Raw genomic sequence first — 14,777 nt, 5'->3', positions numbered from 1 at the left:
TCAGGTTGCTTTCAGAATTAAATAAGTCAATTCCTGAGAAGTGCTCTGAATGGACTGTAATTAGCGTTCAATAAATGCTGGCTTTAATTACCTCTTCTTCCAGTCATTCCACAACGCACAATATTAGCTGCATTTTCTTAGTTGTAGCTTTTGCATAGATATACATATAATTTTATGTCTTGCTTCTTTCTTTTAATATTATTGCATAAATATTTTTAATACTATTATAAACTGTTCATATGCATTTAAATGCTTAAATAATATTCCATTTGGGCATATGACCCCCACTTTATAGAACTGCTCCCTTATGACTAGACATTTCATTTATTTCCAGTTTTCCGTGGGGAGTGTTAAGCAGGCCTCAGTGTGGTTCACGATGATGTTTTGGCACAAAACTCTGAGTTGAACCCTGTGCTCAATATGGAGGATACTGAAGCAAATAAGACAAGAGTGCTGTCTTGGAGGAGCATGACAATTGATGTTTTGGGATTATAATTTGCCTCACAGCTTGGAGAAAGGTTTGGAGATGAAGAATCTTGGAGACAGAGAACTCCAGACAGACAGGTGACTGGCCAGATATGGGGGCAATGGGATAGGAAGGGAGGAGGCAAGGACCACTCTCAGGTCAGATGGGCAGAATCTGTCTCTGACTCAACAGCGAGTGAATGGATTTAGTGAAAAAAGGCTGGGAAGTATTAAGGGTGAATATGGCTTTGACCTTGAGGAGCTAAGGGTAGTGGCAAGATTAAGAGCATGGGTTTTGATGCCAAGTATATCTACAAGGTAAAATCCAGTTCTACTATGTAGCACCGGTGCGAGCTTGAATGCGTTACTTGCATTCTCTAAGCCTTCATTTCCCCACCTGTAAAGTGGGGATAAAACAGAATATTCCTGGTGAAAGTGTAAGATCAAATTAGATTATGAAAAGCATATCGCAAAATTACGTAGCGGGGATAATAATGGCTGTGTAGCACTGAAGTACCATTACTGAGCACTTTGTATGTATTAATTCTCCTTAATATTCACAACAACTTTACAGGAGAGGTGCTTTTAGCATCCTGGTTTTATAGGCAAGTAAACACTCCAGAGAGACTCAGTAACTCAATTAATGTCTTGTAGCTAGTAAGCGACAGTAGTGACATCCAGAACTAAACAGTCTGGCATCAGAGTCTATCACAGTCCAAAGACTGGGCTGCACTCAGCCATCTTGACTGCAAGATGCCAGAGGGAAGGCCCTGTGGCCACATCAGCAGGTGGTTGAAACTTGATTTTGTAACCCAGGACATAGGTTAGAGTGTAGGATCATGTGGACAGAGTTGAGGCAAGGATGGGATTGCCCAGGTAGCATGTGAGGTATGGGTAAAACCTGAATTTAGTGGGTGGGAGAGAGAAAAGCAAAGGAAAAGGTGTTCAGAGAACAGGAGGAGAGTCAGGACTAGACAGTGTTATGAAATCAGAGCAATGCAATCAGCACATCAAAAGCTGCAAGGAGAGAGCTGGATGAGAACCAGTGACAGGTCATGGTGACCTTGGAGAAAGCAGACTCAGTGGAACAAGGTGGGCAGGGATATGTCAGAGAAGAGTTGGGTGGAAGGAATGGCTGCTGGAAGTGACACAGACAAAAAAAGGCATCTGGGAGAACTCAGACTGGGCAGAGTCAGGAGACTTGAACCCAAAGGCTAGCTGTGCCCTTGATTAGCTGTGTAACCTAACGTGTGTCCCCTGATATCTCTAGGATAGCATTTCCCTACTGGTAAGATGAGGTTAGACTCCTCTCTGAGGCTGTTATAGGGATTTGCTGGGATGATGGATTTAAAGCACCTAACAGGCAGTAAGAGCTAAGCTGGCTGCGATCACAGGACGTCACTCACGTGAAATAGCTTGAGCTTTGCAGAGGCTCTTCAGAGATAAGGTCTAGTCATGGAGACTTCTGCCACTGGGGATGCTTCTTAAACTTAGCACTGCTGAGTCCCCCTGGGGTGCCTTCTGCCCACAACCTCTCAGCCAGCTGAGGTCCAGGAGCCAGTGGGGACCCTACAGAATTGTGGGCTGAGATATCACAGAGGCCTGTACTTCATATGGTAAACTGTAAGTGTGGAATTTGAACCCTGGTATTCTGCCATGTCACCTGTGCCCTATGCAGGTGATCTCTTGACTGTGATGGGCTGTGGTTGGGACTCTCACCAGGAGAAGGAGCATCCAGGCTGTAGGTGTAGCTTTGCGGTTGCCTCTACCAGTCACCTTGTACTCATCCCTCACATGCAGTGGCCTGACCTGGGAAATGGCTCTGCCTGGTCCTAATGAGAAAAGAAAAATGTGTGTGGAGTTCAGATTCTGTTTTTACAGACAAGGACTTTACATCATGCAATGGGAACATCAGTGCATTTTCTAGGGGCGTCACCTCGGTTCTGGTATCTAGTATATGCACAGAGAATGAGCTGATGCTGTCTCTTTGAGCCCTCCTCTTCTCCCACCCGTCCTTTCTCACACTCTAGCATTTTAAAATCATAATACTCTCTTCCTCCTCTGACCACATCTCATTCATTCATTCATGCATTCACTCATGAATGTGAACTGGGTTCCTACTATCAAGAAAACATTGTACTAGATACTGAGGAAATGACAGGTGGCAGTTTAGTCATGCATGTGACTCTGTTCATGCTTGGAAGTGGTTTGAAATCTAGTGAGAGGATAACTCTAAACAACAAACCAAAGTAGACCTGGTTACAAGCATCTTAGAACAGAAGCACCAAACAGGGAGCTTGGGAGCCCCAGGTAGGGTTAATTCCACCTTAAAGGAATCCAGAAAAGTCTAAGGAGAAGTGGGCATGTATGGTGGCCCTTGGTAGATGAGTGAGTGTCCAGAGTCATGAAGGGGAGGGTGCCTGCCCAGATGAGGAAGTGCAAGGTTACAGGCATGCTGGCTGTCAGAACAGTCCCTGATACATGTAGGGAAGGACTGAGCCAGGCTCTGGGGCAAGGTGGATGGAGGTGCTGTGACAGATGTGGCCCCTCTCTGTCTGTCATGCTTTATCTGTGCTTCCCATTTCATCTTTCCCATCTCCTCCTCCTCACCGCCCCCCACCACACACTCCCTTTGATTTCAACAGAATCTGCCTTCTTCCTGTCTGCCAGCATCATCCTGGTTACCTTCATCCCTCACCTGTCTGGCATTCTTCCTGACTATTTTTACATCCAGAGGTGTTAAGAAGTTGAATGCTGTGGCACCTGAGCCCCATGTCCCTACAGCAGGCCCTGTCCCCACCTCCATCCCCAATTCCCTCAGGGATGTAATCTGTAGGTTCCTCCACTCTCTTCTGTCCTACTGTGAAGGCCCAGACAATTTACACACCCTGCTGCCTGTGGCTTTTTGTTGTCATAACTTGGGTCATTTCCTTATTTAATACTGTCTATAAACACCAATAAAACTGTCCTAAGCCCAGCAGTCTGGGGGGAAGAAGGGGAGACATGGATTTGGAGGGGTGGAACAGGGCTGGGGAAGGGAGTGGGCAGAAGGTGAAGGGAGGTGGGAACAATCAGAGGACTCAGGGCCACGGGCCAGGCAGGGTGCCAGCCTGAACCCCACCTGATATGTACCTCATTTCCTTTGCTGCCCCTGCTGATGGCTGCAGTGTGCCAAATCCTCCCCAAGGGAGTGGTTGCCGTCCTGGGACCATCGTCTAGCCCAGCCTCCAGCTCCATCATCAGCAACATCTGTGGGGAGAAGGAGGTGAGTGCTGGGCTGGGTTGGGGTACCTGCAGGCTGGAGCTTGTGCCCAGGACCTAAAGACATTATGGATCCTAAAGCCAGAAGGGTCCACCAAGGCTGAGCTGGTATTGTTAATAACAGCATCAGTGCAAATACGAGAAGTGGCAGTTGGTTGTGTGCTTTCTTTGTTCTCAGTGATTTGGGTGGAGAGGCCCTAGAGATGTTTTACAACAGGACTTCCAAGCTGAGTCTGAGTCTTAGGGTCCTGTGGTGGTGCCTCCAGTGGCCTCTAGGTGATGGCAAGGGAGGAAGGCTGGGGAGGCTGGTGGCTGGGAGGGAGGCTAAGAGAGCAGAAGCCAGCCCACACTGCAGGCCACGTGGGCAGCCCCATGATGATCTGTTCCTGCACTGGAATTCTAGGGAAGAATGCCTGTAGGGGAAGAAGGCAGTGTTCCATTACACTGCAAAAATAAAGTTTGAAAACCTCTGCCTTGTAAGTGCTCAAGGAAAGAGACTATTGGCACATATGAATAATAAAAGAAAAATGAAAACAAAAATAAATAAAATAAAATAAAATAAAAAAGAAAAGAGACTATTGGCATTCTTCCTCATTCACCAATTCCTGTTTATTCCGGCAGGACATTTGTCCTCAGGTGTGATCTCTAACTGGAGTCTCTTTAGTCCCAAAGTACTGAGCAGTTTCCTCTAGTTCTACTTCATGGGAGAAAAATACCACACAGGGCAAGCTTTGAACAACAGTTTCTGTCCCTTTCCCTTCCTTCTTCCCTGGAAAAATCAGACTTACAACTTCAGAGGGTCTGTCTATGACTGGCATCTTTACTAGTCCTCCCTAGAGTCCTTTCCCTGAAGACAGAATGGGCAAATGGCCCCTGAGCCCGTCTCTGGCCTGAAGGCCTTACTGAGGTCTATAGGGGAAAATGGAGCTTGGTGGTAAAGTGTGATGTTGGGAGCAGGTAAGGCAGGGAGAGGAACATGGGAGAAGGCACCGCTAGACAACCTTCTAGAAGCTTCAGTGTTAGGAGGGTCTGGCTCTTGGAAATACAGGGACACCCCTGCTAGACAGGCTGGATGCCTCCTCAATGAGCCACCCCTGGCAAGGCAGGCAGCACAGGCAGGCTTCTTCCTACCTGACATTCTCCTGGAACCGACCCCTTGGTGTCACCACCATCTCTTATGATCATGGGGCTTGGTGAATCCCTGGGGCTTTGGGCCTAATATTTATCCTTCTGTTTTATGATTCCCTTCCTATAATTGCTGTAGGAGTGCTTTGCAGCCCTAGCCCCTTCCTGAGGTCAGTCTTGCTCACCCAGTGCTGGTTGCCCACCAGTAGGCTGAGCCCAGAGTCTCCTTGCCAAGGCTGGGTCCCTGCTGATAAAACTCTGTCCCCCTCCTCTCAGATACCTGAGAAGATGCCTCCAAGGCCAGTCCAGGCCACAAAGCTGCTTTGTTCCACCACAGCCCCTTACAGCATCTCGAAGGCCTAGGCCTAGGAAGTTAGACCTGACATTTAGTTTTAATCTTTCTGCAAGTAACAGTCAAGTCTGTGACAGTTGTAGGTCATTTCTCCAGCATGGGTGCTGATGTTCACCAAGTGAGGTTGCAAAGACTTCAATCCCCTACTTTCTCTCTTTTGCTCTCTCCTTTATTTTTTTCCTCTTCTCTCCTTCCTCCTTTTCCACACTCTCTTTCCTGCCCCTTACCATTCTACCCATCACACTCCAAAATGGGGTTGTTTCATCTCAGTCTGCCTTGCATTTGAGGCCAGAGGCCGAACTGCTGTTTTGCAATGCCCCTCCCTCCCGCCACCGTGCCACAGACCAGCCAGACCACACTGCTCAGGGAGCAGCAGACGGTTACCCTTCCTTTGTCTGGTCACGTTCTTTCCAGAGCAATCTTTTCTCACTGTTCAGATTATGCATTTCTGTTAATATTTTATGAGGCGGAACAGCCTTACACTGATCCCCTGCTCTAGGGAAAAGCAATGGAGTTCTCACCATGGAGTCCAGACTTTAAACGCTACTAATGGCTCTGTGGCCCCTGTGGCTGGCTGCTTCCTGTCTCCTGCTCTCCCTCCACACCTCTGGGATGACTTCCTGGGAAGCATTCGCTATTGCAAATCGATTTTGGATTGATCTTCCTCCAGAGAGAATTGCCAGGAGGGGGCTGGGTCATTCCTGCCTGTGCCAGCAGAGCAGCTGGCTGCCTCCCAAGCAGCCTTCAAGATGGCCCTGTGCTGGAGACTCTCTGCCAACTCCCCTTCCTCTACCCTCTCTCCTGCACATACAACTCCCGAGGCCTGTAGGAACCCCTGTAAAGGGCCAGGGAAAGAGAAAAGGCATTGTCCAAGCACTTACTATGCATCAGGTACTGAGCTATTATATCCTTTGCACAAGGGGTCACATTTGATCTTCCTCAAGTTTGTCCTGTGCTTGTTTCCATTTTAATGAAGTTTAGACAGGTTAAGTGGTTTGCCCCTAAATCACACAGCTGAACTCATATGCACACCCAAGCCTACAGATGCCAAGAATCATGTCTTTTATCTTCCTCCTGTCCATGGCTAGGATCTGTGGGCTCCCAGGTACCTTGCAGAGCTCCCCACTATCAGGGTGCTAATGGGCAGTGTGCTGTGTTGGTCAGCTGCTGATGGAAGCCAGTGAGCCACACAGGGAGGCTTTGGGTCAGGGATGCTCCCATGTCTGAGCCAGCCAGACCACCCTGCCCCTCCCCAACCTTTCCCTTCTTGCTCATTTGTGACCTCTTTTCCTTTCAAGGTGCACTGGATAGTCCTTTCAGACAGATTGTGTGGAATGCAAAATGTAAACAAGAAGAAAGCCCCATTATGACAGGTGCCAGGTCAGCCCCACTCTTCAGAATCATCTCTCATAACCCATCAGGCTCTTGTCAACCTAGCACTTTGCAGTTCCCCTTGAGAAAAAAATAAGGCTGTGTTCTCTCTAGGGTACAAGGGCTAATCCAGGAATTTTCTCCTCAGTTTTTCCTAAATCTTTACTCTCTTTCCACCTCAATTTCAGAATAGCTCTGCTTTCTGGCTGACTTCTTAAAATATAAAAGGATAAGGAAGTAGAATGTTACGGAGACCATCACTCCCTCTTCCCAAACTCCTGGCAGCAAAACCTCTGGGCCAGGCCAGGCAAAGAAAACTTCTAGAAGTTTCTAGAATGGATTAGTTTCTTCTAATCCATTCTAGAAGCGAACCAACTCACCAGCAGGAAGTTGTTTCTGCTGTCTACTTTTACTCTCACTTACTTTAACATCAGTACAAATTTATGCACAGCTTTGGCTCTCCCAGCTTTGGGTACCAGGGCTGAAGGTGGCGGAATAAAATCAAGGCGGATGGCAGTTTATTACATTTTAACTTTCCTATTATCTACCAAATAGCTGAAGCCATCATTGTACCCAGAGAAGAAAGTTAGAAGGCAGAGCAGTGCCTCCCAGAAACGTCAGAGGTATATGTGGAGGGAAGCTGACATTCCTAATGAAGCCAGAGCAGAGCAGGTGTTTAGTTACCAGGCTACATCAGGAGACTTTCTGGATGGCTTTCAGGATCAGTGCTTCCCTCCCAGCAGAGCACACCTGCAAGGAACTATCCCTGTTCCCCATCTGGGGATTCACCCAGAAAGCTTGTTGGGAGCTGGTTTACATACCTGTGGGTTGGGCTGGACTGGGGGGCTCCTCTCTTAGTCCCAGTGTTTTTCTTATCCTGCCATCTCTGCTCTGATTTTATTAACTACAAATAAAATATTGTAAGGATTATACTTTCAAGATTGATTCATTTCGCTGTTCCCCTGAGAATAAAGACCTTTAGCCTTCCAAGTCACAGACCCTGGTTCCCAGACCACGGAACATTCACACAGGTCTCTGGCTGAAGAGTTGTTCTGTGTCTTGTTAGGGATATCACTGTCTTCCTCCCATAGACGGGGCACCCAGGTCCTGCATGCTGCTTTTCCAGTTGGTTCGCCAAGGTGTTCCATAAAAGAACCCATGCTCCCCAACTTGGTTCACCCATTTTGCTTCATGTCTTACTCATTCGTTCTGGATCCTCCTTGCTGCTCTTTTTTCCATCTCTGCCAGGTCCCTCATTTCAAAGTGGCCCCAGAGGAGTTTGTCAAGTTCCAGCTCCAGAGATTTACAACCCTGAACCTCCACCCCAGCAACACTGACATCAGCGTGGCTGTGGCTGGGATCCTAAATTTCTTCAACTGCACCACCGCCTGCCTCATCTGTGCCAAAGCAGAATGTAAGTTTCCCCAGGCTAATGCTGCCCCGGGCAAGCTGGTCAGTCTCCTTTATTTCCACCAGGCTTCCTGTCCTCTAGCTGGAGACACATCAGGAGGGGAGGGCGCAGATCACAGTGGTGATGTCCAACAGGTGTGGGCATTCCTACATGTCCTTAGGTGTTTGTGTGTGTGCACATGCTTGTTTGTGTGTGTGGGTATACTCGTACATGTGAGTGAAAGGGAGGCAATGCATGGCCTAGGAGCACCTTTGCCTGAATTCCTGGGTGTGCTGGAATCGAAAGGAACTAGGTCACAGAGAGACTGGCCAACTGCCAACCCTTTTTGTATCTGCAAACTCAATTCCCACATTTTCAGCCTCATTGTTAAGGAGATACAAAGAGAGAGAGAGAGAAAGAGAGAGAGAGGGAAAATACCAAATTGAATGCATTTGTACTTGATGGGTTGAAGAGTTTCTTCCCCTGGAGAGCAGGTTTTGCTGATGGAACCAGGTCCAAGGTCAATTCCTGATAAAGCATTTTTTGCAAATGCAGGTTTGGGAAGTGTGTTTTCTCTGACTCTCAGACAATTTGTGACATAAATTTGGTGTTTATGAGATTTAGGTAATTTAAACCAGCACCTCCCAGCAAACCTGACATCTGTACACTCCTGGTGGCAGCTGTGTATCCACACACAGTCAGTTAGCAGGTGCCGGCTGTCCACTGGCAAACACTTGGGACTCAGTGCCTGAGGTAAGCATCTGTGGTCTGCATGGCTCACTTGTGTAGGTCTTACCCTGCAGGTCTTGGTGGGCCATGCTGGCAAAGATGCCATCCATCAGGGCTCCTTTTCTTGACTTCTCAGACTGCTCTACATTCTTAAGTCCTCCCTCCTTCCTGGGATCCTGACAGCATCCAAAAACAAAGGCCACCTCCCTGTCCTAGGTCAGAACCACCTACTTTACCAGAAATTTGCACCTGACTGCCTCCACAGGTGTGTTGTATTGAGTATTCCCTCTGTGCTACTCAAGAAACAAAGCAACTGAATATCTACTGCATATGCTGCATATTTTGCCTTATTTTGTTATTTTAGCCCCCCTCCCAGTGGTTTGAGAGGCACTCATTTTAAAGTTGAGGGAGTGGAGACACAGAGAGATGCAGTGACTTGCCCAGGATCCCACAACTTCAGCAGCAGGGCTCAAATTTAAATGCACATCATTTCATGACAAAACCTGTGGTATTTCCAGAGCCCTGGAGAGGATATAGAGAAGATAGGACCCTGCCCTCAATGTGGACAACACTGAGAAGTGTGTTAAATCTCACCATGTGTAATGTGATTTGTGAAGGAATGGTCCCCTAGCACAGGGGTGCTAGGAAGGCTTTGGGACCAGGACAGGGCTTTAAATGGGTCTTGAAGGATGAAAAAGATTTAGATAAATGGAGAAGAGAGAGAGATGCATACCTGAGGAAGATAAAGAGGAAAGGAGGGATCCTACCTAGAAAGTAGTCAGTTCAGTTGAGAGTCTATATTAGTTAAAGATGGAAGAAAAAAAAAAAAAACTGGGGAAGGGAGCAGGCCCATGATTGGCAGGAAGGGAGCATAAGCTTGGTTCTGGTTCAACTGAGGGACCTTAAAGTTCTGTCCCCCAGGCATGTCCTCAGAGAAAAGGCCATTGTAATCATGGGTCTGTGCTTGGGGAACAACTGGCTTGGAGAATGCGAAAAGGGGCATGGGAGCTGGAAAGCTTGAATTGGACCCAAGTTGCTGGGGCCCCTCAGATTTGGAGAGAATGCTGGCTTGCCTTTTTCAAAAGACAGTTTCTGAGAGGGACCAGCCAATGGGGCATGTGTCAGAACACACCAGTCCTCAGAGGAACCAGCTAGTGCGGCATGAGTCCAAGCACACCAGTCCTTTCCCTGTCTACCAGCTGGCATTTATTGAGCCTCTCCTATGTGCCAGGCACCATGTTAAGCTCTGTGTGACATAGAAAAGAACAACACAGCAAGTTCTCAGAGATTGCACAGAGGCGCCTTGTGTAAGAACAAGTGGGGCCTATGGGGAGGACACAATTAAAACAGTGAGATGAGGAGTCTAGGCCCCTAGGGAATGGGGGTGTGCTGAGTTCTCAGGCCAGGATGGCAAAGGAGGAGGTTCAGCAAGCACTCGGTGAACAGACTCCAACCCTTTTGTTTACTTGCCCACGGTCCCATAACTAGTAAGTGGTAGAACTGGGATTTGAACCTAGATTCTCTGGATCATAGTCCCAATGCCTTATCACCATTATGCCAGTATTTCTCAAACTTGGTTCCTCTGGGTTTGTGTTGACTAAGGCAATAGTCCCAAGTCACTTGTGACCATTTAGACTTAAATCTGAATTCATTAAAACTAAATAAAATTTAAAATTCAGTTTTGCATTCTCACTAGCCACATTTAGGGTGCCCAATAGCCCTGTATGGCTTCCAGCTGCTGCCCAGACACATAGCCCTCGATCTGCACAAACAACCCCACAGTGGTGACTTGAGGTGAGCTCTACCTGGCAGGGACAGTGAGTGCCCTTCAAAGGACAGAGTCCTTTGTATCCCCAGAGTCCCTGGAGGTACAGGGTGGCTGTACAGGATGTCCAGGCACAAGAGAGCCTGGGAACCTCAGCAGCCTCACCCCACTGCTGTGCTCAGAGAGCTTCCCACCAAGCCTGCTGAGACTACACTCCACGCACCAGGGCCAGGGGAAGGAAGGTCGGACAGAGTGGGAGAAGTTTAAGGGCAAAGAAGATTTAAAATCTCATCAAAGGTGCAGAAAATGAGAGCTAAAGGGAAAGGCACTCAGAGCTGGGAAGGAGACATTGCCATCTTCCTTATTAATGCAGGACCAAAAGACACTGCAAGAGAATTAGGGGCAAGAGTCTAATTCTATTTTCCTGCCACAAGAATTAGGCACAACAGAGATCATTCCATAGGGAATCATGCCACTTACTCTCCAGCTTCCCAAAAGTAGATTTTTAATAAGCAGGGTTTGGACCAAGTAGAGATATGCTGTGCATTACATTATTTTTCTTTGATGAGAAAAAATCAGAACATTTGCAAGTGTCCTTTGCTAAGGAGTCTGAGAAAAGGAGATGGGGTGAGTGCCCCCAGGCATGGCTGGCCTGGTTGTCCCCATGGAGCCTGAGGGATTTGGATGATTGGTGGCTTCCAAGGAGCTGGGACTCCTCTATTGCCCCCAGGCCCCATTTGGTGGGATCTCCCCACCCTGCCACTTGGAGCTACCAACTAGATCTCAGGGTGGACATAGAGTTACAATGTGACATGGTCACAATGTAACATGTCCTGTGTTTCCCTTGCTGTCTTTGTGGTTCAAATCTTACCGTTTTCATTGTTTGCTTTGGTGTTTCTACATATTTTAAGTCCTTTTTGTGGCTAAGAACCCTGTGTCCTCACATCTTGTGCCACTTATTTACTACCTCTGTGGTTTCGGGGAAGTGATTTCACTTCTCCCTGCCTCAGTTGTCTTTTCTATAAAACGGTACCTCACTCCCAGGATGGCTGGAGGGTTAAATAGGATGACACAGACAGAGTAAATGCTACAGTGTCCTTCAGAGGAAAACACTCGGCACATACAGGCTGTCTTCTTGGATCACCTTTGAATGAGGCCTGGCCAGGACCTGGAGCAAGATGGAGCTGGGATTCACCTTTGGTGCTTCTGCCTTGCTATGTTCACTGAACACAGTCCAGGTGTTGGAGAGGAGCAGATTTGATCTCAAGCAAGTTTCTACTCTCAGGGAGGAAGTGCTTCCCAAGAGGAAGAGGCAGGAAGGTGGAGTAAGAAGAGAACCATCTTTGGAGTCAACCCATGTTGCTCCATCACTTAGAAGCTATGTGACATTGAACGGGTCACTCCATCTCTCTGAGCCTCTGCTCATTGCCGTGTAAGATGGAGACGATAATGCCCATTGGGGTAACTGGGTGGGAAACTCACCGGGCCCAGAACATCATACACGGCATAATTGCCATTGTTTTGCTCTGCAACCCTGGCAGAGGCACTGTGGGTAGAGAGTAGGGCAGAAGGTAATGATAGATGCCCAGGGCCCTGTGTGAGTAGGGCATTAGTAGGCCATCCCCATGCTGCCCCCAGGAGGCACTGTGATGCAAAATTAACCATGTATCAGCACACTGATACTTGGGAGGTGGCAGTGACATTGGTGAGCATCTACTCTGTGCTAAACACTGTGATGAGTGTTTTTATAGGATCTCATTTAAATTTTAAATTCTCCAGTCTTGGGTTCTATCCCTAGCCACCAAAAAAAATGTTAAACCTCTAATTTAAACCATATGAGTCACAATGACCATGTAAGATGGACTGTATTGTCATTGTCATTATATGCATGAAGAAAGAAGAGGTGAATTTTCAAGGTCACTTGGTTCCCAACCTCCGTGTCTACCTTATTCTGATCCCTGTGGAAGAGACAGGGGTGAGGGCCATCTGTCCTATGTTGTGGAAGAACTTGAATGGTGAAATGGGAGACCAGGCCTTGGCAATGGAAACCTGGGTTTGGGTCCTGGCCTGTTCCAGGTCCTGGTCTGTTCCATGTCCTCTCGCTCTGTGACCTTGGGCCCTGACCCTCTCCCTTCAGAGGCTATGTCTTTACTCCGGAATCATGCTGATATATCCCTTCCAAGGCAATGGTTGCAATGGTGAGGACCAAGTCAACCAGGAGTGTGGAGTAGCTGAGGAAACAACTGTGGGTAGTCTTAGGGATGGGGGAGGGGCGGGAAATACTGCTGCCCAAGCTGGAAGCACTCACCCTGAAATTAGGAGGCCAGGTCCTTCCCAGGCCCATCCTTGCCGTCCATCTGAGAAGGGGCAGCCTCAGCCCCTCCATCCCTTCTGTTTTTCCCAGCCCAAATAATTCTGCCATTCCCTGCTCATTCTCAGGGCCAAGTCCAGATGTGAGATGGGACAAAACAGAGAGCAGGTGAAACACACTATTACATCATTCCAGCACTTGAACTTGTTCTGTGCCCCTCTCCACCCAGTGACATGACATCCTGGACCCTCGTCCTCTGTCTGTGTTGGAATCAGCTCTGTGGAGGAGGTCTGAGAACCACACTGCCTAAGGCTGGGCATCTGGCAGGGGCAAGGGGAGAAGCCTGCCATTACGCGCATTTCATCTCACTAAGTGCTTACCATCATCACCTGGTGAGCCTTCCATCAGCTGCCTCCCATGGGACTTGAAAGTGCTGCCCCTCCTGAGAATACGAGCATTTTCCAGGACCAAAGTGCCAGTACAGATGGAAGGAGACCGATGAAATAGGTGTTTGCTGTATTTTTATTTTTTGATACAGGGGTCCTCTGTGTCCCCTGCAGACCCATCACTTAGGTATTTGTGTCCCTGTCTTGTGGCTGTGTCCAACCCTGGCTGTGCCTTTCACAGCCTCCCTGTTCTTCCCCTGCCCCTCTGGGCCCCCTGCCTTCCAATTCCGGAAGCCAGCCTCCCTCCTTCCTCCCAGAGCAGCCAGCCTGCTGGGCCACTCATCGATCCATCCTGAGTGAGGCTAATAGGTTCCCTAGGTCCCTCTCAGCCTCAGCCTTGGCAGGCAGACCTGCTGCTGGGCCAGCATCCTGCAGGAGAGGAGGGCGGGAGTGGAACTGGAGGGGGTGTGGGGAGAGAGGAGCAGGTTTTAACCCCTCCTGTGATGGCTGCTTTTGGTAAATCACTTAGTTCCTCTAAACAGAGGATGACAACTGGAAAATGTCAAACTGCACTGAAATTTCTTTTTCTTCTATTTTTTTTTTCACAGTACTGAAGTTTGAACTCAGGGCCTCCTACTTGCTAGAGAGGTACTCTACCACTTGAGCCATGCTCCCAGCCCTTTTGGCTTTGTTACTTTTTTGGTGGGATCTTGCATTTTTGCCTGGGGCTGGAAGGTCTCCTGATTTTGCCTGCAGCTAGCCGCAGACTATGATCCTCCTTACCTATGCCTCCCCCAAAGCTGGGATTACGGGCATGAGAAACCTCTCCTAGCCTTAATATTCTTCATATAACTAAGCCACACTTTCCTTTTGGCAAATCTCTTCCCCTGCCTGGAATTAAAAAGTATCCTCTGCTGATTCACAGAATTAGTCTCTGGGCTGTGAAGACATCAGTGTTTTTCTAGTTCAACTTTCCATCCAGTGGTTCAATTCCCTCTCAACAATCCTCAAGAGGGGCTCCTGTCTCTCCTTGACTGCCTCCAGGGACGGAGAGCTCACTGTATCACACGGAGTCAGCTGTGACAATTGACAGCTGAAAGAGAATCTCTTCCCTAGGCTGAGCTGAAGTTTGCCTCCCCGTAACTCCCATCCCTATGCTGTTCCTGGCTTTACTCCTGGAGGCAGCTAAGAGCAAATCTGCCTCTTGACTGCTTTTCCCACACCTCCTCAGGCCAGCATCCCTTCTTTCAGCTGCTCCCTAGTGACAAGGAGACAGCTCCTGCCAGGTTCTGCTGCTCCCTTGGCCTGTTAGGATGCAATCTCCTTCTTCCTCACAGTCTCTAGCTCAGTTCAGTCTAGCAAGTACCTATGTACCTCATCTGCCCTGGAGATATGCAGATGTTTGAAATGACTTCACAAGTCACTCAGAGATATAGTATACATCAAAATTATATATACACATGCACAAATATGTACATGTATACATATACAGATGATATATACATATGTATGTATACAGACAAACCCTGGGTTGTGATGGTTTGACTTACAATTTTTCTTTTTTACCATGGGGCCAAGTATTCAGAAGAAAACATACTTAGAATTTTTAGTTTGGATCTTTT

At 48.0% G+C, this 14,777-nt stretch overlaps 1 protein-coding gene across 7 annotated transcripts in view; it reads left to right on the top strand.

The window, feature by feature from the left end:
- Positions 1-14,777, top strand: part of Grik4 (glutamate ionotropic receptor kainate type subunit 4) — a 422,725-nt gene that overhangs the window by 259,144 nt on the left and 148,804 nt on the right. For all 7 annotated transcript variants that reach the window (XM_074066528.1, XM_074066527.1, XM_074066526.1 and 4 more), the window contains 2 exons: positions 3,633-3,730; positions 7,823-7,988. In XM_074066528.1, the coding sequence (XP_073922629.1) occupies positions 3,633-3,730; positions 7,823-7,988 (264 nt within the window). The remainder of the gene's footprint in view (positions 1-3,632; positions 3,731-7,822; positions 7,989-14,777) is intronic.

This window comes from Castor canadensis, chromosome 2 (genome assembly GCF_047511655.1).
Source record: "Castor canadensis chromosome 2, mCasCan1.hap1v2, whole genome shotgun sequence".
Taxonomy (NCBI): domain Eukaryota; kingdom Metazoa; phylum Chordata; class Mammalia; order Rodentia; family Castoridae; genus Castor; species Castor canadensis.
Note: the sequence above shows the minus strand (reverse complement) of the source record. Positions and strands in the feature narration are given on the sequence as shown.